At 41.0% G+C, this 21364-nt stretch overlaps 1 protein-coding gene across 1 annotated transcript; it reads right to left on the minus strand.

Moving 5' to 3' along the window:
* Positions 1-389: 389 nt before the first annotated feature.
* Positions 390-8792, minus strand: tlcd1 (TLC domain containing 1). Its single transcript, XM_035434168.1, has 4 exons — positions 8305-8792; positions 6269-6351; positions 3136-3218; positions 390-1643 (listed from the first exon to the last, which is right to left on the minus strand). The coding sequence occupies exons 1-4, from the start codon at positions 8742-8744 to the stop codon at positions 1254-1256; spliced, it is 996 nt and encodes a 331-aa protein (XP_035290059.1). The 5' UTR covers positions 8745-8792; the 3' UTR covers positions 390-1253.
* Positions 8793-21364: the final 12572 nt, after the last annotated feature.

Raw genomic sequence — 21364 nt, forward strand, 5'->3', positions numbered from 1 at the left:
ATGTGTTCAGGCTACACACTTCTGACATCACAATGGGTGAAATCACATTTTACTGTTACAATTTGTCCACCTATCGTGTTCGAAATGTGTGACGGCCACCGTGTATGGGAGAGTTAGAAGAAAGATTTTCATTGTGCACTATAAAATGTTTGGCTCATCACACCTCTATTTTCCACCACTTGAAGTTGCATCCAAAATTTTCATTGGGATGCCAAATGTGTATAGTACATGTGGGTAATCAAATAATGAAAAACAAAATTGCTTTAAGGCCAATTTGTCCATGTTGCAAAAATGTGACTGGTAACACACCCATGTGTGTATTAGTAGACAATTGGACCTTTATGATGGTGTCCGACTGATGTCTGGTAATGTTCCATGAGTTTTGGTGATGGTTTTGCTTGTCTTTATTATGTTGGGTAGTTGGAGGATGCCCAACACCTTTACCCCACGCCACCACCCATTCTCTCCTTCAAAATACAGGAGTGATAGCATTAGCCCTCCATTTTACATGAGTTGTAGTGTACTTTATGCTTGAGTCATTATTGTGTTAAGTAGTTGGAGGATAATGAATTTCTACAACACATTCAGAAATTTTCAACATTTCTAAACCAAAACATAAAAATGCTCAATTTTCAACATATTCTTCAGAGGCCTCCTACAACAAGGTTTTAAGAGTAAAAACAAATTTCAGTTACAGCAATATCTGGGTCTCGCAGGGTTAAGTAAACGTAATTCATTAAAGCCAGTCCATCATGTTCCTTCCAACATTAATATTGCTAGATTTTCTGTATTAGAATCGAACGGCCATTCTGCGTTTCTCGTCAAAATGGTGGGCTCGTTTCATCCTGTGTTAGTCATCGCAGACTTCATTCAGAAGGTGCTTGCATAGTAGGCAAGCTCCACCCTCAGTCTGTTGACCTCCTGTCAGTGGTTAGACTGTTCCACTCAGTGGATTTTCACTCTGATTGCCTCTTGTGATGGGCCTTCTCTCGGGTTATGGGGGATGTTGTCCATATTCTGACTGACCTGCAGTTACTTCTTCATACCACTAGATGTAGTTGTAGGCACTTGTTGCTCTACTTGTGGGACCTTAGGCACAGCTGAGGGTTTGTTTTGTGTTAGTCTACTCAGGATCCAACCAAGACCCTGTTCTGTAGCCAGCAAATGGACGCAGATAGAAAAGGCACCGGAAAAGTAAGTGCGTCAAGCGAGGTTTCAACTGGTATGTCGGGGGGTCCGTACCCACCCCCTCATCAGTCCCTGAGAAACTTTGTTGAACCGTTCTGGATTGGGTGAGCCTTGCGGTTGGGGAAAAAGTCGGCGCGAAGCAGGCGGTAGAAGTAAATGAGCATCATGATGTTCATGAGCACCATGGTTGTCAGGAAGTAGCTGCCGTGGTCTAGCCAGGAGTAGTTGTGCAGGATGTACCAGGTGATGTAGAACTGGGCGCCGAGGCGGAAAGTGACGTAGGTGAAGAGGTTGAGCATCTTGTTGATGTGGTAGAGCGGCGAGGACTGCGCTCCCGCTATCTTCAGCATCAGTCGCATGTGCAGGAAGACGCTGTTCACCTCCACGAACAGCGCGATCACTGCGCCCGCTACGTAATGCGTCGTGCATATGGCATACAGGAAGCACCAGATGACCTGGGGTGGACAGAGACATGCAGTAAATAAGAGCAGCTCAGCCAGCTGGCCATGGCATGCGTCAGCTCTCTCAGAAGATGAGCGAGATGTGCACAGTGTCACATTTCATGTGTTTTTGTAGCCAGCAGGTATCACTCTTGGTTTTTCTGCCAACCCGTAAAATAAAAATATTTTAATGCATGCATAGTCAGTCAAAATGTTACTGGTTGGTTCCTGCTAGCTAACTTGTATAGTTTGCTTAGAATTTGCTGTGGAGATGACTGATTAACATGATGGAATGTCTTATTTCTGTGCAGTTGACTGACGTCAGCCCTGACCTGCAAGCTTCACAGAATCCAGACATAAGCATATTAAAGCAGGTAATCATGTTTAATATAATGTGGTTCATTACCACAATAATTATTTCAGACATTCTAAAAAGATAAACTTTGAATGCACTGCCACAAACAGAAAATGTCTTTGTTCTGGCAGTGACACCACTCTTTTTGCATAATTATCTCTAATGCACTTAGTCTGCTTTGAGCATATGTGCTTTGCATTTTTTGCCTTATTTGACTACTGAAAGCGTTATAGTCCTTTTAAACAGCATGGGGGTGCTCCTGTGCATGTTTTTGGGGTGATCGTACACAATCGTGCACTGTGCGCAGCTGAGAGCGTGGCGGTCCTGTGACTACCCGCGGCGTTCCCTTGTGCTCGTATCTGGGGGGCACAAAGTCAGTGTTGTTCCTCCCCCAGCGGCTCAGACACAGGGGCGCATTCACAGGGGGCCCACAGAATAAGCCCCGTGTGTCACGCTCAAAAATGACACCCATTGTCTCACAGAGAGGGTTCATTCACCCTGCGAGACTGCCAAATCATCAGGAATGACTGGGGTTAGGGTGACGGCAGACCTCGCTGGGTGCGTTGAGGGAAGGTTCAGGCGAGGCTTGCCATGGACAGCGGCTAAGGCTTTCTGACACCCTCCAAGTCTCCAAAATGTTGATTCATGCTTTTTTTAAAACGAATCCCTCAGCAGGTGCAATAGTTCTATCCCATAGCAATCCCAGTTATCCACTGCTCTTGATTTTTCAGGGTTGCTTTATGGTGGTTCTGACGGGTTGTGAGCTTAATTATGAATATACATAATTACACATTAGCAGTTTTTTCTTTGCTTGAATGAATCTAAGAAAGGTCCATGCAGTCTCAACATATGTGCAGAATGCACATTAAAGAAGGTACATTTTCAATGGGAAAAATAGTTTTCATCTCATTTGCTTACATTGAACTTGGATTTTCCTTATGATTATGTATATTTCATGTGATTTAAGCAAAGGTAATTCTTTGATGCAATTAACTCAGAAATAAATCAACTGGTGATGCGAGAAATTTGACAGCTTGCACCTTTAATCTTGTTAAACTAGAAAAACAGGTCCAACTAATGGAGTTCAAATCTTTTCTGCCTCCATTATTTGTAGCTTACCAGCCACTGCTGCCATTTCCCTGGAGCACTTACCAGAACATGATGAAGCAAGAACTCCCATGATCCTCTTGCATGGCCAGTGAAAATGATGTCACAGGCATCCTGTACAAAGTACCCTGCAGACAGATGAAAGGTCAGTTTGTCAGCTGTGGAGACCCGTGCAAGACAGAAGTGTAGAGCATATCATCAATAGTTCACCCTGCACAATGAACAAACACTTAGCATCCATACTGTTCACTGTGCTTCCTTATAAACTGCATCTTTCACTTTTTTCTATTAAAAAAGCACATCGGCAAAGCACATCACATTTATTGTGTGTGATGTGTATGAAATAGCACGTGCGCAGGACATTTGGAAAGCACCGGAGTACAGGCGGAGAACAGCACACAGCTGCCTGTCTGTGGAATCCTGGCTGACAAGGCCTCTATCTTTAGAGAGAATGGGGTGAGAAGTCCTGCCCCAAACTGGATGGGGCAAAGAGCTGTTTGTATACAGCATTTAACAGGTAGTAGGCAGAAATTAAAGCCAGACACTGATTTTCTCTGTTGAGCTGAACAGAAATAATCTAGTTTAGAAATACTTCAGCCACACATCCAGCCTCTGGAAAATCAACTCAAGGGAATGACTTGGACTAAGTGCGTGGTGTTGCGATAGTATTTCACTGACATTCCCAAATTTGAAATATACTTATTGTCACATACAGGGCAGTAGTGTGATGCCCCCGCCCCATGCCTATCTGCGGACTGATGCAGACGGCCAGCCTACTGCTGGTAGCATGGTCCCCTCCTGAGCAGCCGCTTTTCCCCAGTCTCCATGCCTGTCTGGTGAAGTGTAATAAGTAATGAGTAATTCCCACAGTGGTCAGAATATCGTAATCAACAACCATTTTCTAAAAGCAGACTGAAGACCCACCTCTTCAGACTGCATCTTGGCTCTCCTCCCATCCCTGCCCCCAAACACTCCCTCCTCTTGCATTAATTTAGGTCATTATCGTATTTTTGCAGTTTCATGTTGTTGGTTTCTTTTTGTTTTCATTGGATATAATCTACACAATGTATTCAGGATTTGTATTCTGGGCATTGCTCAGCATAGTTAACCAGTGCAGGTGCTTGTACTGGGGATGTTGCATATACTTGCTGGTCTGTGAATGGTGCTAGCTAGGTCAGTAATAAGGTGTCATGTTGTTCATAAAACTCAAATAGCTGCATTTATGTACTCTTACATTGTTAGCCTGTCTGGATAATAGCATCTGCTAAATAAATGCAATGTGAAATGAAATGAAGAATTAATAGTCTACCGAAGGTTGTGTTTGATTTGAATGGCTAACCCTTGCTTAAGCCTTTCATGCATTAATTATTACAAAAACAGCAATATTTTTTCCACGTTTTTTTTTTCTAAGGACATGTGAAATGATGTTTAAAATTTGTTGGCTCCATGAAAACTCTTAATGCATGATGTCCACTAGAGGGGACAGAAGGTTTTTTATGCAAAGTAAACTAAAGTAATTTTTTGTTTAAAACATGACTTATAGGGCTCCTTGCATTTGACTTAAAATGAATACATTTTTAACCTCCTCTGTTCTTTATGAATAGAAGGTATTCACAATTATACAAGAGGTACTGAATATTTCCACCTCCACCCACCATTTTGACATTCAATGTATGAAAATTGAAGAGCTAATCAAATGTAACAATATGGAGCATATCAATATTTAGACAAAGCTCAAAGGAATCTACCGTCAGGCAGTTTGGAAGTCAGAAATGTTTTTGACTAGGTAAAAATAGACTTTAAAAGCCTGTCCACTGTAGTGGACACCATGCATGAAAGGGTTAAACTGTGCCCTAGACAGATATAAACAATGAGAATAGATCAGTATGGTTATAAAGTCACAGCAGATTTGCTGACAGATTAAAAATTACCTTTGAGATCTGAGTTCAGTCTCATACGGATACACTACTCTTGATCTTGCATTGCGTCCCACTTTTTTAAGTAGAACCATTCTACTCATTCAATTTCTATGTGGAGGCTTTCATTCAAGATATCAAACCCATGTCCAAGTATACACATAAACAGTAACACTTCTGTGTGATGCTACAGACTGTAGTATCACACAGACCTGACCACACAATAGATTGCTATGGAAACCTCGCAAAACAAACGCAACAGACCCCCCACCCCCTCCACCTTGCCGGTCCCACTCCCAGGCATATCCCCCTGAGATTCTCCACCTTTCCCCCTGTGTACGCTTGTTTTCCTGCTCTGCATGGACACGGTCGTTAGACAGAGAGTTGCACAGGGCCCGCTCCCAGGTATGCTGCAGGTGAGCCTTGCAGACATATTGTGTTTGATTAACTGCCGGGGGTGGTGCTGTCTCCAAGGAGAACTAGCTGAATAGACTTCCATCCTTATCAAAAGAAAAAAGACTGTAGACTCTCTCACTCACACTGACACACACACACACACACGCACACACACAGTAAGACTATACTCTGTGGTACAAGTGTGGGTGTGAACATCTGAAACTGAAGGTTGATTATTACCAGTCACCATCGTGGCAACAAGTTTGAATCAGAGGAGCAAATAGTTTACAAACAAAGACCTCCATGACCACAGGAAAGGGAAGATAAACATTGAAAAGAAACCTTTTTTAATTACAAAAAAAAAAATCTAATGTAAGCACATATTCTCAAATCATTCTGATCATACATACTGTATAGTTAATTCCTACAGTAATTTGTTTAAATGCCACTCTTACCAAATAAATTCTATAGACTGGCCTGTTTACTGACTATGACCCTCTATTGTTCACGTTTCCTGTGCTGGAGAATGAGGTCTTTAGTGAAAACTATTCTTGTGGCCTGCGTTGAATGTCTTGGTTAAGCTGTGCTATCTACATTCAAATGACACAGAGAGAAAAGCTGTTACCTTCAGTGAGAGCCCTTGTGGAAACAGAATATACTGCAATATATTGTACGTACAGTATGTGAACGTCCTTTGAAGATACTGCGATAAAAATATTTTACTGCAGTGTATTATTTTAGAATAATACAGTATATTGTGATATCTGAAAGTGACTATAATTTGCATATTTGTCGATAGATTGTGATATGTTTTTTCAACATATGTTCAGTATATTCCATTTCCATAAGCTGTGGTGGCGACTCACCTGTAGAGACACAGATAAGCAGGTAGGATACAGGTGTGTAAGTGGAGTAGATCTGGTGCAGCATCTCTGGCCAGAGGAGCACACTGGAGAAGGATCAACAACAAGTTAGCACAAGGAAAACAAAATGGCACCTTGCACCCCTGACATAAAAACATATTTGGGTGATTATACAAATTATTTCTGCTTTCATGTATTGCAATTCCTCTTTGAAAAATAATTGCTGTGAGAAATATTTATCATTTACTTTACAAAAAGTCCACAGATTTACAATATATTTCAGTATATTACAGTTTCTGAAAAGGAGCTATCAGAGAGGACTGCAAGTAAAAAAAAACACACACAAAAAACATCAAATGGTGTAATGCCATGGTGATCCAAAGATGGAGCTGGCATTGTTATGTCCTACTGTATTAAGATACTTTTTAATATGATGCTTTATTATCCTTTTACATTTAAAAAATGTGTCCACATTCCTGTTTTTACATGAACTATCAATGCTGGTATTGGAAATGATCTCGTAATGCGTTGCAAACTGCTTTGACATAGTATCAGTGATTACTGATGTCTGAACTTAAAACCTCATTGGATTCTTGTAACGTAATAGAGCACAAAGGATTGGGTGAGATTAGGTCAGTTTTTCTTCTCACCAAGTTTGTGGACATTAGTCTGTGACATCGAAACCATCAAAATCATTTCAAGGCCCCAGAAATAACAAACGAAAAATGACCGAATAAAAACCTGTTTTGATTGTATTTCTATAAAATGATATATTTCTCTTTATGAATGATTAACCCTGCCACTCACACACATACGTGCAAACACATGCATTCACATTTTCAGCCGCTTTCACAATTGATTCCTGATCTACAGGTCTTTCCAGTTTGTCAAGTATAGGGCTTGTGTTTTTCAAATCTTATTCATTACAACATCCCTTTGCACCCATGAGCATGTTACTATTGTATAAATGATCCCATTCAAAATTTAAAACTCCCGCTTCACAAATGAGTTGCAGAATGTGCCTGACATTAAACCCCTAGCACTGTCACTTTGTCACTCTTGCATGAGTGTTCTCTGGTGTATGAATATAAAATCTACTGTACAGCACGCGTTTGAGTTTTGCTGTTGAAATGCTTTCTCATTAACTTGTTTGTTGAAGGTGTGGAATGGACCAGGAATTCCTGATATAGAGAGCATTGCCTAACAGTGCCATAGAATTTAACGTAGGCATCCTGACTCATCAGGGCAAAAAGAGGCGTGACAACACGGTGGAATGTGGGTAGTGCCCTTTATGTATAACTGTGACATGCTTAAATTAATCTGCCTGAGCTGCAGTGCCTGAAGCAGCTAAATGCTATAGACTACATTTAGGCTACATGTTTTACTCATGTATGCACTTGATCTTAAAACAGCAGTGCATTTGTCCCTGTGTATGTCCCTGTGTATTGTAGCAGTAGGCAGGTACAAGAGAGGCTGAGGCTGGACAGTTTGCCTGCTGTTGGCAAGGTCCTGCTGACTATCAAGCAATTCAGTGTTAAAGCATTTCTAGCATGTGCCTGCAAGTGTGCTGAAATGTTAAATGGACTCCAGGGAACAGGGCTCAGAAAAACCCACAGAAACCACTAAGAAACACATTCACACATGTTGCTTGTGGAAGGGCTTCATCATGTCATGAAGTTGACAGTGTTGCTGTTGTGGTTGGTGAAGTTGTGTTTAGCACCTCCATGTTTTTGCCGGTTGATGTTCTGATGTCAGCCCAAACCTAGGATTTCCCCTCCCATGTGAGGAAGCCTCTCCCTCTTTCACTCTCTTTCTTTCTCTCTCTCTCTCTTCTTCTCTTTTTTATTCTCACCTTTCCTCTTTCAAGCTTTCTCTCTCTACTCGTATTATGACCCTCTCTCATTTTCTCCCTCCCTGTTGCTCTTTTCTACCCCCTCTTTCCTCTTCCTCTTTTTTTATCTCTCTCACTCTCTCTCTCCCACATTTCTCTCCCGCCAGTCTGCGCCGCGTGTGAATGCGCGCGAGGGACTTGTACTCACCAGGTGATGGCCCACGACCCGGTTAGTAAGGAGTGCACCAGAGACACAGAGAGGTTCTTCCACTTCCAAGCACGGAAGGCATCGAGCTCCACAGCCTTCGGCCGAGGCAGGGTCTGCAGGAGCCAGTGGACGACCCTGAACATGAGAGAGGAGGCAGCCACACACAAGCCAGGACTTCGCTGTGTTAGAGACAGCAAGCCCTCCATCTTCTCTCTCTCTCTCTTTCTGCTCTCTCTCTTTTTCTGTTTCTCTCTCTCACATGCACACACACACTCACTCTTTATTTCTTTTAGTACTTCTGTTCTTTTCTTCCCCTCACTACCCCTGTGTGTGGAGTCTGCTCTGTGGGGTGGGGCCAGCTTGGGAGTGCCTCTGCCTGATTGGCAGTAGCCAGAGGAGGATGCACGTGTGAGTGGCAGTAACTGGAGGAGGGCGTGCATGCAAAAGTTTTTTTTCCTCTTCTTTCTCCGGAGCCAGCTAGCCTCATCCCATACATGAAATACAACTGCAGACTCGGACTCTAGCAGGCATTCCACTTCCTGAACACGTGCTGTTGGGGGGAGGGGGTGGGGGTGTCACCAGGGGTCTGTGAGTTAGCCCTTCCCAACCACGCAGCGTCTTCCTCTGTTTTTGTGTGCGCGAGAGTGAGAGAGATTTTTTTTTTACTCTTTCAGTCTGTATTACCACTGCGATAGTTGGGAGAAGGTGGGGTGTGTCAGCTATTGCTTGGTTTTACAAAGCTAGAGGGAGAGGCCAGGGCAAGAACCATCTAAGTTCTGTAAAACTGAAATCTGCGTCTGTTTAGGAAAATGCAAATAAATAGCACTGCTGTGTCATAGCGCCTACTCTTAGGTAGCCCTTTCTGAATTAGTTTTTCCGTCAGCCCCCTCATGGGTGTACTCCTGGGGCAGAATGGTTATGGTAATTGCCATCTCTAAATTGTACCTCTGTGGGTGGGTGTTTGTTTATGCAATTGTGTGTGTGTGTGTGTGTGTGTGTGTGTGTGTGGCCCACCAAAGCATGATGCTAACTGTAGATTTAGCACAGATATTTGTCTGCGATCTTGCCACAGCACTGACCCTGAAAAGGTCTGTTTCTGTGATTAGTTTGATCGGTTGGTCTTTATTTGTGCCACTGATATTGTAGTAGCTTTTACATTTGTTGCTTTGCGTTTCTTAACAGCAGCATGTAGTTGATGTCCTGCCATTTAAGTGGCTCATGTTAATCACCTTAGCACATGAAACATACACTAATTTTCTACATGCTGAAAGACAAAATAAAATAAAAAAATAGAAATGAATAACGTCACAGGCATAACAGACAGATTATTTGCAAGTTCAGGCAATTTTGGCTAATCCCTGGCCAAACACGTTCACATGGCAGCCCTTAAACACATCGGCACTTTGAACATCCCTTTGGTTGCTTTCATGGTAATCCTGCTCCCATGCTAGTTTGCATTATACATGATTATTGCATTGCCAGTGTCTCTCTACACCTTGGAATTCCCCTCAACACACACACGTGTGTGTGTATATATATATTTGAACAATTGAACAAACACAAATGAAAGAATTAAAGAAAATTTAAATGCCCTTGGAATTTTCTGCATGTGTACATGAACCCCACCTCGCAATGAGCACCTCCCCATTTTGATAATATTTTGATGCTATTTAAAGCAATTTTACCATTTTAATAAATAAAATCCAAAAGCATGCTTTATATGCAATTTAAAAAAAACTAATTTTAGCAAAACTAAAATTCCTTCTTTGTGCATATTACCATACTGTATTTTCCTAACGGTTTATTGGGACTCTAGGGTTTCCAGACCGTTTGCATATCTAGAACAGTGTGTCATCTACCCTGGTAGCATGGATGGCACACTGAACAAATGTATTTTCCAAGATCAGGTTTTGAATATCAGAAAACCAACAGATAAGCCCACTTAGGATCACCTTTAATAGCCTTTTGCATGAAGAGAAAGAAGGGCGCCATTCAAATCTTCATACTGTTACATAAATAGTGACTGCAGCAGGAAAGCTACTGTGTGTATAACACCTCCTCCAAGTTCATGGCTGTTGATTAATAGGCTACTGTAGAAGTTTGAATTGGACTAACTGCCTAGGAGACATTTGATAAATCATGAGAAAAAATGTATGTATCTTGGATATAGCCTACATACAGGTGAGGCTCAAAGGTGTGTCTTCTTCATACAGGCAGGAGGAAACAGAGTGGGAACTTGTCTTGTCATGAATGTCTTGTGTCTTACCACTCTGTATTTAGTTGCGGATTAATTTTAAACTTCAATGCAGACATTTTTCTAGCTAAGACCTACAGTATTTAATGTTAGTTTGGTGGTTCATTAACCATTTTCTAATATACTGTAAAAACATAGTAGCTAAAGATTGTACATTAGCACTTCAGTGTAAATGTAAATGTATTTTCCTCAAAGATGCAAAAAATCATATATGAATGTATAACGTACAGGGGAGCCACCAGGGATTTTGAGCCTCACTTCATTACAAATCATTTTAAAAAATAGTATAGTTCTCCATTGTGTATTACAGGATTACCAGGCTGAATTTCAGATCCCAAGTAAATGCACCATCACCTAGAAGCCAATGAAAGTTGCACAACTGAAACAAAAGCAAACCTAGAAGTTGTCCTCAACAATCCCTTTTAGGAAGCTTAAGACTGCCACCTAGCTTCTTACAACAAACTAGTCACTATGGAAACACAAATGTCGCCACATTTACAACCAAGCACAAGTCTACAGTACCCTCTGATGACAGGCAAAGAAGGCTGTATAAAGAAAATTAAAAAAAGGGGGGGGGGGGCAGGGGATATTATGATATTATTTTATGCTAATGCTTATTTTATGCTAATGCAATTGATAAGAGATAACTATTTAGTATAACAAATTATTTTACGTGCAACGTGCAACTCTTGAAAAGGTCTTCTAAATCTTAGGGAACTGTAGCATGGCCTCCCACTCATAAAAAGACAAGGCAGCATGTGTAAAATTCAAATGGCATCTTTAACCAGGAGAAAGGAACTCTCAGAAGAAACTTTGTGGATCTTTGATGTTATGGAGTTGTTTTTCAAATGTTTGAGAGGGTCTTTCAATTGTGAAATGGTCTTTCAATTGTGAAATCCAGCAAGTACCAAGATAAGGTTTGAGCTAATCATTTTAATAAACCTAACAGGTAGCTCAAGCTTGGCTGAAAATGGGTCTTTCCACAAGACAATGATCCGCAACACAACCCAAAATCAACTGAGATCAAATGGTTAACAGACCACAAAATTACTGTTTTGCAATGGTCATCCAGACTCAACTCTGATTGAAAAGGGCAGTCCACAAGTACACAGAATGAAGGATCTTGAAAGAATCTGCATGGAGAATGGTGAAAGATCCCTTGTTTCTACAACTGATGAATAAACACTTACATAATACAGAATTAAACCTCAGAATGTCTGAATTTATCTCTGAATTTCCTTTTCGTGATGAACATTTTCTGTAATGCATTTTATGGCCGCCAGGTGTCAGTGTAGCCTCGGTAGAATCTTTTAACTCTTGAAACAGCTTTCAGAAGGCTGCTCATCATGATGTTAGTATATGCATGGAAAAGACTGAATCGAAACCACCCATGTCTTTACTGTGCACCCTTCAATGTATATGCTGCTATTGAGCAATGTACCTTTTAAATGCAAACAAATTATAATTCAAATGCAGAATGAGGTTAACTGTTTACTTTTCACAAGTAACGCCACAAGAGGGCGCTTCATGTCAGCGGATTGACCAATACTTTCACCTCACACTGTCTATCTTACAAAACAAATTCCTATTGATGGGTATAAATTTACAGTTTTATGTTGCAGGTCGAAACTGCAGGGCATATAGCTCCTCTGTCTCAAGCTCCTGTTATGTAACACAAGATACATTTCATTTTTGTCTCTGTACGTCACTTACAGCAAGATGTGTGTGCGTGTGTGTGTGTGAGTGTTTGTGTGCGTGTGTGCACATGTGTGGCCAAGAGTCAGGTTTTCTCTGCCCACATGCTAACCTGACCTGACATGAGCTAAACTGAAAAGCCAAACCTAGGTCAGCACTCTGAGGTGCTTTATGAGTGCAAGCACTGTTGTATTTATTGATCACTTCCATATACATGCTGTGAGCACAACAGGCCCACCTGGTGATGACGATGGTGATGATTCATAAGAGAACCAATGAGAAACACAGGTCAATTCTGAGCATCAGTGCACTGTAATCTGTGTTAATTCTGCATCAAAAACATGGAGAGACAGACAAAACTTGCAGAGGTATTGGGTTACTCTGACCAGAAAGTCAAGGTCATATGCAGAAGTAACACAAATCATCTTAAAATGAGTATTATTTAATAATTATTTATAATTATTTATTATTCACTAAAGTCCTCACACAAATGGTTGTCGTATCATATTTTCTTAATAGATTATTCATACCACTCATCTCTATATTTCCCGTTTGATGCAACAATAAAAAAAAGGATTATTGGCTTTTCCTGCTTTAGGGTGAGGGAATAAATGCAATTCTTTTGTAATATTTTAGAAAACTTGAGAGTACAATGCTATGAAACTTCTCAGGTATTCGTCCTGAAATAAATCATTTTTGTGAACTCTATGTCACCTGACACTATTGCCAATGATCCTGTTTTGGGATGACAGGCATTTGATGGTGGCTTGTAATCCATATAAATGTAACTCTGCTGGCCTGTGTGAGAAAACAGTTTAAACAAGTCCAAACAAGCCAAGACATGTTTCTGCACACAGCCAAGTTCACATAGGCCAGCCACAGGGAGGCGCTGTGTCGCCTCATTCTAGCCAGCCACAGGAATGCTGGGAGAATTTAGCACTGGGAGTGGACCTGAGTCACCCTGTTGGCCTGCAGAGAGGTTCCCATAACCTTGAGTAACGAATCTTGAATAGATGTCGGAGCATGGATAAGAGGCAATCATTTAAATTTTTTTCACATTTAATTTTAACATATTTAATTTTAACATATGTTTAATGATCGTCCTCAACCAAGCCAAGTTGCATTGCTCTCTTTTATCTTGCTCCACATCATACACTGATGTCTGTGTCTGTACGTCTGCCTCATATATTAGATAAATAGGGCATTTATATTAGCGGCAGGGGTACAACCGCAGCGCCCCACTGGCATCTTTAAATTGGCAACCTACTTAAAAGTCCGTTTTTGACTGTTACACCACATGACCCTCAGTGTGGCAGTCAGAGTTTTCATTAGCATCTTCAAAGTGCAGCTCCTGTGAGCTGCAGCCACTGCATGATGGACATCTGCTCTTTGACAATAATTCTAAAAAAACAAACAAACAAAAAAAAAACTGACTCTTCGCCATAAGATTACACAACACTAAAAACAAAAAAAATAATAATTCCTGTTAAAAAAAATCATGCGTCTGTGAGATGGATCTGACCCCAAGCACGCCTGCACCAAACGATATTCCTCCTCCGGGGGTGGGTACGAACGCGTGGGTGCTCCTGTGTGTGTGCTGACGCATGTACCGACGAGTGCACGCGCACTCACACGCATTCGGGGGCTGATGCTAATGCGTTTCGATGTGTACTCCACCGCTGCGCTGACCACGGCTATGAGGTGTACAGTCAGAGTGCCTTGCCTTCTGGCACAGAAACGCTCATCACTCCTCAAAACGAGAAGGAGGAAGGTCCGGGTCAAGACTAAGTACTTAATTGTGAAGAAGCTACAATAACAGAGAGATTAAACATATGCCTGCTTCCTGAGTTCTCTTCATGTTCTCATCCAATTAATTTTGGCTAGGGCCACCAGTTTCTCAAGCCACACGTCAAACAATTATCCTGATTGCACCACCCAAATAATTACCTTGATGTTACCACCACTGATTAAGCACAGAAGATTATTGACAATGATGTTTAATGATTGCTTTGAATTAAGTTTGATCATTTACGACCATTGTTAAATAATGCACAGGAGAAATTTATTTTAAGTGGTAGAAAATGCTTACATTAAAAATGAAAGCAGTTATTTAGCATTTAACGTGCACAGAAATAGCTAAATTAACAGTACTAATAATAAATTAGTTTGCGAGTTATATTCAATGTCATGGAAACCACTGAAATGAAAATGCAATGGAAGTTAAAAAGCAATGGTTTCTACTCTCATTCGTTGATGCTTGGTGAAAACGTGCATAAGAATTGAAATGGAAGTTTAAATCCCTGCAGGTAACATCTTAGAGATAAACCCTAATCGTGACATATTAATGGGAAGGATTTGTATAGGATGTCGGTGTGTGAGAGTGTGGGTGTATACCGTATGTGTGTTTGTATGTGTGTGTGCGTGTATATGTGTGCACTTGTATGTTGGCAGATGTATGCATGTCTGTGTGCATGCCAATGTGCTCGTGTTTTTGTGTATGTTTATGTGCGGAAGCAGAGAGACAACTCTTTGATGAGTAATATTGATCAGGTGGCTGTTATTGGATGATAATGCTGTTGGAACCACTTGTCATTTTATTAGTAAGCTGAAATCAGATCTCTCATTTTCCAACAGTCAGTATTTCCTTCATTCAAAATCTCTCAGTCTTTATTACTTAAGTGGTAGCAATGAGTGTTCAGCAACATTATGATGCTTCCTAAAAGTGATGGACCAACATTTGTGCATTCGATTTAAGACTAAGGATGGAAACAATGGGGGGTGGGGGGGAGGCTGAAGTGAATAATTTTGAGGGTGTGTGTATTATCCTAAATAATACACACACCCTCGGTGTGTATTATTTAGGGTTTAAATTAGGGTTAGGTATATCTACATATAGCAACAGATAACACAACTAAAACCTAAGTTATTGTTAGTGATAGTGTATAGCTGTTATATTTTTTATGTAGAGCTTACACCAGCAGTTCCATTCATTAATTAAAAGCTGTGAATCACATGGGGTGATACAACAGCACCGACTGTGGTGCAGAGCATGGCCATACAGGAAACATTGAAGGTATCGGCACAGAGTCTATATCTGTACATCTGAGGTTCCTCACATGCCCCATACCCCCCCCCCCCCGCCCCCATTACGAATGGTCGGTTTTCACCCCCGCGTGAGAACGGACGCAGGGCCCGCGTCACACTGATGTTATCGCTGAAACCAGCCGGTTCTGTCAGTCCGCTCAGGTGTTACAGGTGTGCTGACTTCCTCTCCATTGTTCCTGTGCAGAGCTTCTGTAACTATGAGTACGTCACTTTCGCAAAATGACCGCTAGCAATTAGCATGCAGACAAATGGCAAAAAGCTACTTTTTAACTGTGCAGTTTTGCTGTGTGGAGAAGAGAACTGCCTACCAAAGAGTTGCTTAGTCACAGCAATGTTTATTCACTGAGTCTTACATGGGGGGGGGGGTGGCTGTTCTGTGTATTATCAAAGTCAGAAAAGATATTTCAGCACTTCGCAATATATGGGTGTCTGTATTAAAATTATTGCTGCTTTTCAGATGTTTTTTTAAATATATTGCTGAGAAATGTTTATCATTATATTCAAGACGGCCACGTATTTGTGATATGTTGCACATACAGGCACACACACACACACACACACACACACACACACACACATACCTAACACACCTTTAACTTGCCGGATAACATATTTACTCTCTCACTATTTGCATTGAACACTGGGTGAGTCTGGGTATCCGGAAGTTAGCAAGCTCAGTAATGAGGAATGCGTGGTAGAGAGGCAGGGTGCTCACCGAAACTGGAGCTATTCAGAGGACAAGGGCGCAAAAAATGTTCCCTCGAAACTGCATGACCCTTCACAGACCTCACAAACCACAACTCTAACCGAAACAGATTAAAAAACTACTTTATCTGTGACAGAGAGAAAAAACTGCGAGTACATTGGCGAATCAGAGACACAAACCTGTTATCTTTTTTTTGGTCTTAAATTTGATCGATGTGTTTGTTTTGTCCTTATTGGGGAGGTCAGACAATGGCTAAAAATCTAAATTTTCCTCTTCACACAAACACACACACACACACACACACACACACGCTTTCTGTGTATGTACACACAAACGCGTGCACACAAAAGCATGTGTGCATACATATAAAAACACTTTCCACAAAAGCCCACTTGCGCACACACAATGATGTGATACATACCGAGACATAATACATACTGTCACATGTACAGAAAAGCTGTGGAAACTAAAACCTCTTCCTTTCTTTCTGTGAAGGAAATGGAAAACAACAACATGTTTTTTCCTTACACATTTCATTCAGCACTTGGTCCCTTCAGAAATCAATAACCCTTCTTGTTTATTTCTTTATCAGCATTCAAAGTCTTTGCTTTGAAAAAAACACCAAGATGGCCTGAGCATGCAAGATACTGGGGCTTAGCAAGACCTGGACAAGTGTCCCAAGCCCATCTGCTCTCATCACAGCAAATGGGTTTCTTCAGTTCTGTCCCTTTAACAAAGCAACACTGCAAGAATAAGTAGGCACATCAGGCCTGTCTCTTTAGTGTACTGTATGTATAGTTCCTTGAGACTTGGCCATGTTTTTGCTGGACTCCTGATGCAGCCATTTTAGAAATGGCATCAGAATCGTGAATCTGTGCCCCTATCCTTTGGGAAACAAGTGTGGCTGCCATGAAGGCTGCCGCTGTGTTTGTGCAGGCCTGCTGGCCCTTATCTGCTGGAAAGCTTCCTTGCATCCAGCACAGGACACAATGCCGGGCCCCTGTACCACCGCAGCGTATCTGACCAGAGGTGGAGGCCGCCCCTCCGGAAGGCTCCGTCTTATCTCAGCCGGCGCAGAGAATCGGTAATTACACCTGTCTAGACGCTGTGTGTGCCTACGCACCTACCCCGACTGCACAACTCGGGGAAATATGAGAAAAATTCTGGAACGCCCCGGAGATGGAAGTATCTATGGTTGCTCCGTGTAATTACCTCAGGGAAGAAGCCAGGCCCTCTGTATCACTGCACACCACAAACACTGTGGGAGGAAACAGGCTTTTTAATTGTAAGGCCCAAACACCAGACACATTGTGTTTTAGTCAGATGGGGTGCAATAAGTGCAAGTGCTGACTTTTCAGAATGGAAACACTGTTGGCTTTCTCTTGCAATCTTTGTGAATGAATCGTACATGTCATTTTCCCACGAGGGAAACTGCAGTCTATTGTACGTATATAAATAAAAAGACATAATTTGAATTGGCTGTCAAAAGAACATTTATTTTCTTCCACCCCACAACGTGATTGAATGGCTGGGAAGTGGCTGCTTGCCCAAGTGGTGTTGTTGAAACTATGCAGCACGCTCAGTTCAGACTGAAGCTAATCCTTCCAGACAGCTGAAACCAGACAAGGTTGTTTACAGTGGTGCACATTTAGGGTCTATCAAAAAAGGAAATGTAAAATGCATCTCAATTCATCTTTGATTAGATTTGTCTCTAGACATCTGAATGAGCTTGCAACAAGAACTGGAAATGTCATACAAGCATTTAGAAAGCATTTGCAAGCATATACAATGCATTTTATAGTTTCATAATGAAATTGCAAAAATATGCTAAACGAGCACTTTTTCACCAGCAGATGATAGTGACACCTCCCCAGAAGCAATCTCAGATAAATAAACAATCCGGTAGGTCCTTTGCATGCGATGACACATCCCAAAGTTTTTTTCCTCTGTTCCAGCTTTAAGAAGTGGGCAAAATGTTGATACCGCGCAGGCATGAGTGATTTTAATTTGGGTGACGGCAATGCCGAATTACCGGAGCATGAAACGCTATAATATTCCAACGGAATATTTCCCGATAGCAAAGTTTTCCTTATCACTCTGCATTACAGTTTCATAGAAAGTTGAGGGAACGGAGCTGGGAGAGCAGATTGGATAAGCTTCCTCGGCCAGCGCTCTCAGTGTGATTAATGGAGTTGATACCCAGGATGAAATAACCCAATCGGGTTTCGGAGAAGCACACAGAATTTGCAATTCTCCAGCGTCCAGGCATTCCAGTCACGATAAAAATGTATGCTTTGCCTAATTCCTGTTTTTGTGTGTATGTCTATGTGTGAACTTGATCATAGGCTGCATAGGAGAAGACATGACTGGTTTTTTTTCTGTAGACATCCTAGACAGTGAATTTCTGAGCTCAGTTAAAGATCACATTCGACAATGCAAGCAGGATTACTGTTTACCAGTAGCGCTAACATTCAGCCATAATCTATTCGGCTCTCAATAACGTCATTTGCGATTATTTTATTTGCTTTAAAACACTGAGATCAATTACAGTCACTGATGTCTGGTGGTTTGAATAATAATAATAATAATAATAATAATAATAATACTGCTTTATCATCATTATTATTAATGTTATTGTTGTGGTTGTTACTGTTGTTGTTTTGTGCGGCTTAGAGGTCAAAAAGGAACAATAAAAGAGTTTCCAGCTTGTCATACTTTTTCAGGCTGGATCCTGAAATGCTAATTATGGATGGTTCTGATTCACAGTCTACTTCATTTTACCCAGAACTTTACCCACTATTTACGTATGATGCCTCAGACATAGAGCATTTCAATAGAGTTTTCTTTTAAAACCACACAATTCAGCACACCTGTCTGTTTCTTCAAAGCCAACATTTTAAAAGAAAAATAAATATTAAGTATGGTCCTCCTTTCTTTGTTTGTGTTGGATGTTGATTGTCATATTATTCTACAACTGAGTCCAATCCTTCCACACAAATTAGGAAAAAAAAAGAACTGTAAAGGAAAGTAAATATGTGAAACTAGTACAGTACTATTTTGTAGAAAGTGCTTACAGGGTCATTGATTCATGTTGACGTTGTCTGAATGCAAACCCGACATGGTGGTTAGACTTTGACCTCATTCCTACATTCCTTTCTCGCTCTCTCGCTCTCTCTCGCTCTATCGCTCTCTTTCTCTCTCTCTCTCTCTCTCTTTCTCTCTCTCTCTGTGACGTGTTGGATGATGAACTGCTTCATGTTCATGTTAAACAGTCTCTGCCATGTGGCCAAAGCAGACATGGGGCTGCATTTCTTCTTTTTATACCATGGCACCATGTTTGAACCATTCATTTCCATTTGTGTACAGCAGTTGACTGAACCTTACAAGTTAGTACAACCCTGTCTAACTCTTGCATGAGGCCCTGATGCATGTATCAGTAATAACATACAAGTGTCCTAGTTCTATAAACGGAGTAAAAAATGTCCTCACTTTTCATAGACATTATGAAAATGCAAAGCCATTCCGAAGAGGTTAGATTTAATCTGGGCAGCCCTTGTCATTAAGATCTTAAAAACAATGCTTCTTCTCTTTCATGTGAGTCATTGTTTGATCTGTATGGTGTCTTACTGACACATTTTATTGTAGTCCTGATCTGGGCCCACATCCTGTGAGGTGACATTCCCATGCAATGAAGTGCACATACCCTCTGAACTTATGAACTCAACACGTGCCAACTCCTCCACATGGCTCAGAGGCTGTGCGTGGGTGTGTGTATGTGTGTGTGTGTGTGGGCATATATTACTATCTTTGTGAGAACCAAATGTCCCCACAAGGATACAAAGATGAGGGAAATGACACAAGGTGGGGACCTTTTGCTGGTCCCCACAAGTTAGAGGTTACGGAATGAATGTAAGTCAATGGGAAGTCCTCACAAGTATAGCAATACGAACATGTGTGTAAGTGTGTGTGTGTGTGTGTGTTGTGTGTGTGATCCTACTTGTTTTTGCATCAGTATTTTGGGCTAATGATGACAAAAAACATTACTCTTTTCAGTGTGCTATGAAAACAGTAGGAACTCTTCACAAAACACAAAATCACCCAAGCCCAAGGGCTTTATTTTGTGGATATGTGAAGTTGTTTGTGAATTTTGTCCATTTACATGAGGTCAGAAGGAACAGAAGTTAATGATCTTAAGGGCTGAGAATCTGTGGTAATTGTGGTTATTTCTGTAGGAAACCCTGAAAAGTGCCAAACTATTGGTCCTGTATCTGTATGGGCCATGCCACCCTGCCAAGGCATAACTTGGCAGGTTGGCATACCTGCTATCCCAATAATTCTACTCCATAGGCTTTCTTTTGACATGACACTGATTTATGGTGGAATATTTGTGGAAACGGTTATTCACTGAGCCCAATGTGAGGTTGAAAAATTGTATGTTTCCATAGTAGTTGGAATGCAGTGCTGGGAATTCTCCCTTCTGTGTGTGTATTTTAGGCCTGTGTACTCTCCCAAATACCTTTTAGGAACTCAGAGAATATTTTATTATTATCCATAAGTACTTATATACATAAGTACATATATTAAGTACTATGTCAAAAGAGCAATGAACGCTCAAGTGGCAACTGCTGTTGGATTGCAAAATATTTAGCTCTGGCATGCTTATCTTGTTTTATAGGTAGAGATGAATTTACAGAGTTGGGAGAATGTGTCTGCAAGCCAATGAACTAATGTCTAATAATAAGTCTTTGATACTAATGCTACCAATGTGAAAATTTAGATTCTGCAATAGGTTCAGGTCTGAACCATGTACATTAACATACATATTTCTTCTTGTATATTTTTTTCTTATGGAAAAAATAGAAACACTGAAAGGCTGTTATTTTCTCTTTATTATCTTTGATTTAAAACATTATAACTGAAGATTCTTCTTGATGTTGATCCCTTTGTTGGATGAGGTAATTTAGCCTGAGCATTCTTATGAAATCTGTCTCCATCACTGCCTCACATTGAGAGAGGAGAGGAGATTCTATGGTCAAACAAGCTTTAAAAGCTGAAAAAAGTAGACATAATGCTTCACTAACACAAAGCCACATGCAGGTGCAAGGGATGTGACAGAGTTACTGTGGACTCTAAAGCCTTTTTAGGAAACACAGCAGGAGTCGATCCAATATAATGTGTTAAACAGAGAGATGGGGAACTGACAATCTGATCTTGCAATGTTAGAGATCCTAACAGGCAGCATTCCATGCTGTTCTAGAGAGGCAAATTAACATTATACCTGTTTCACAAACACCGCCTCC

The sequence above is a fragment of the Anguilla anguilla genome, chromosome 9, assembly GCF_013347855.1.
Source record: "Anguilla anguilla isolate fAngAng1 chromosome 9, fAngAng1.pri, whole genome shotgun sequence".
NCBI lineage: Eukaryota > Metazoa > Chordata > Actinopteri > Anguilliformes > Anguillidae > Anguilla > Anguilla anguilla.

Coding starts and splice junctions, on each gene's coding strand:
- tlcd1 (XM_035434168.1), bottom strand. CDS start 8,744: ATGCACGCCCTCCTCCAGTTACTGCCACTCACACGTGCATCCTCCTCT. Junction 3,219..6,268: donor GCTTATCTGTGTCTCTACAG/GTGAGTCGCCAC, acceptor ATCTGTCTGCAG/GGTACTTTGTACAGGATGCC. Junction 1,644..3,135: donor TCTTGCTTCATCATGTTCTG/GTAAGTGCTCCA, acceptor TGTCCACCCCAG/GTCATCTGGTGCTTCCTGTA.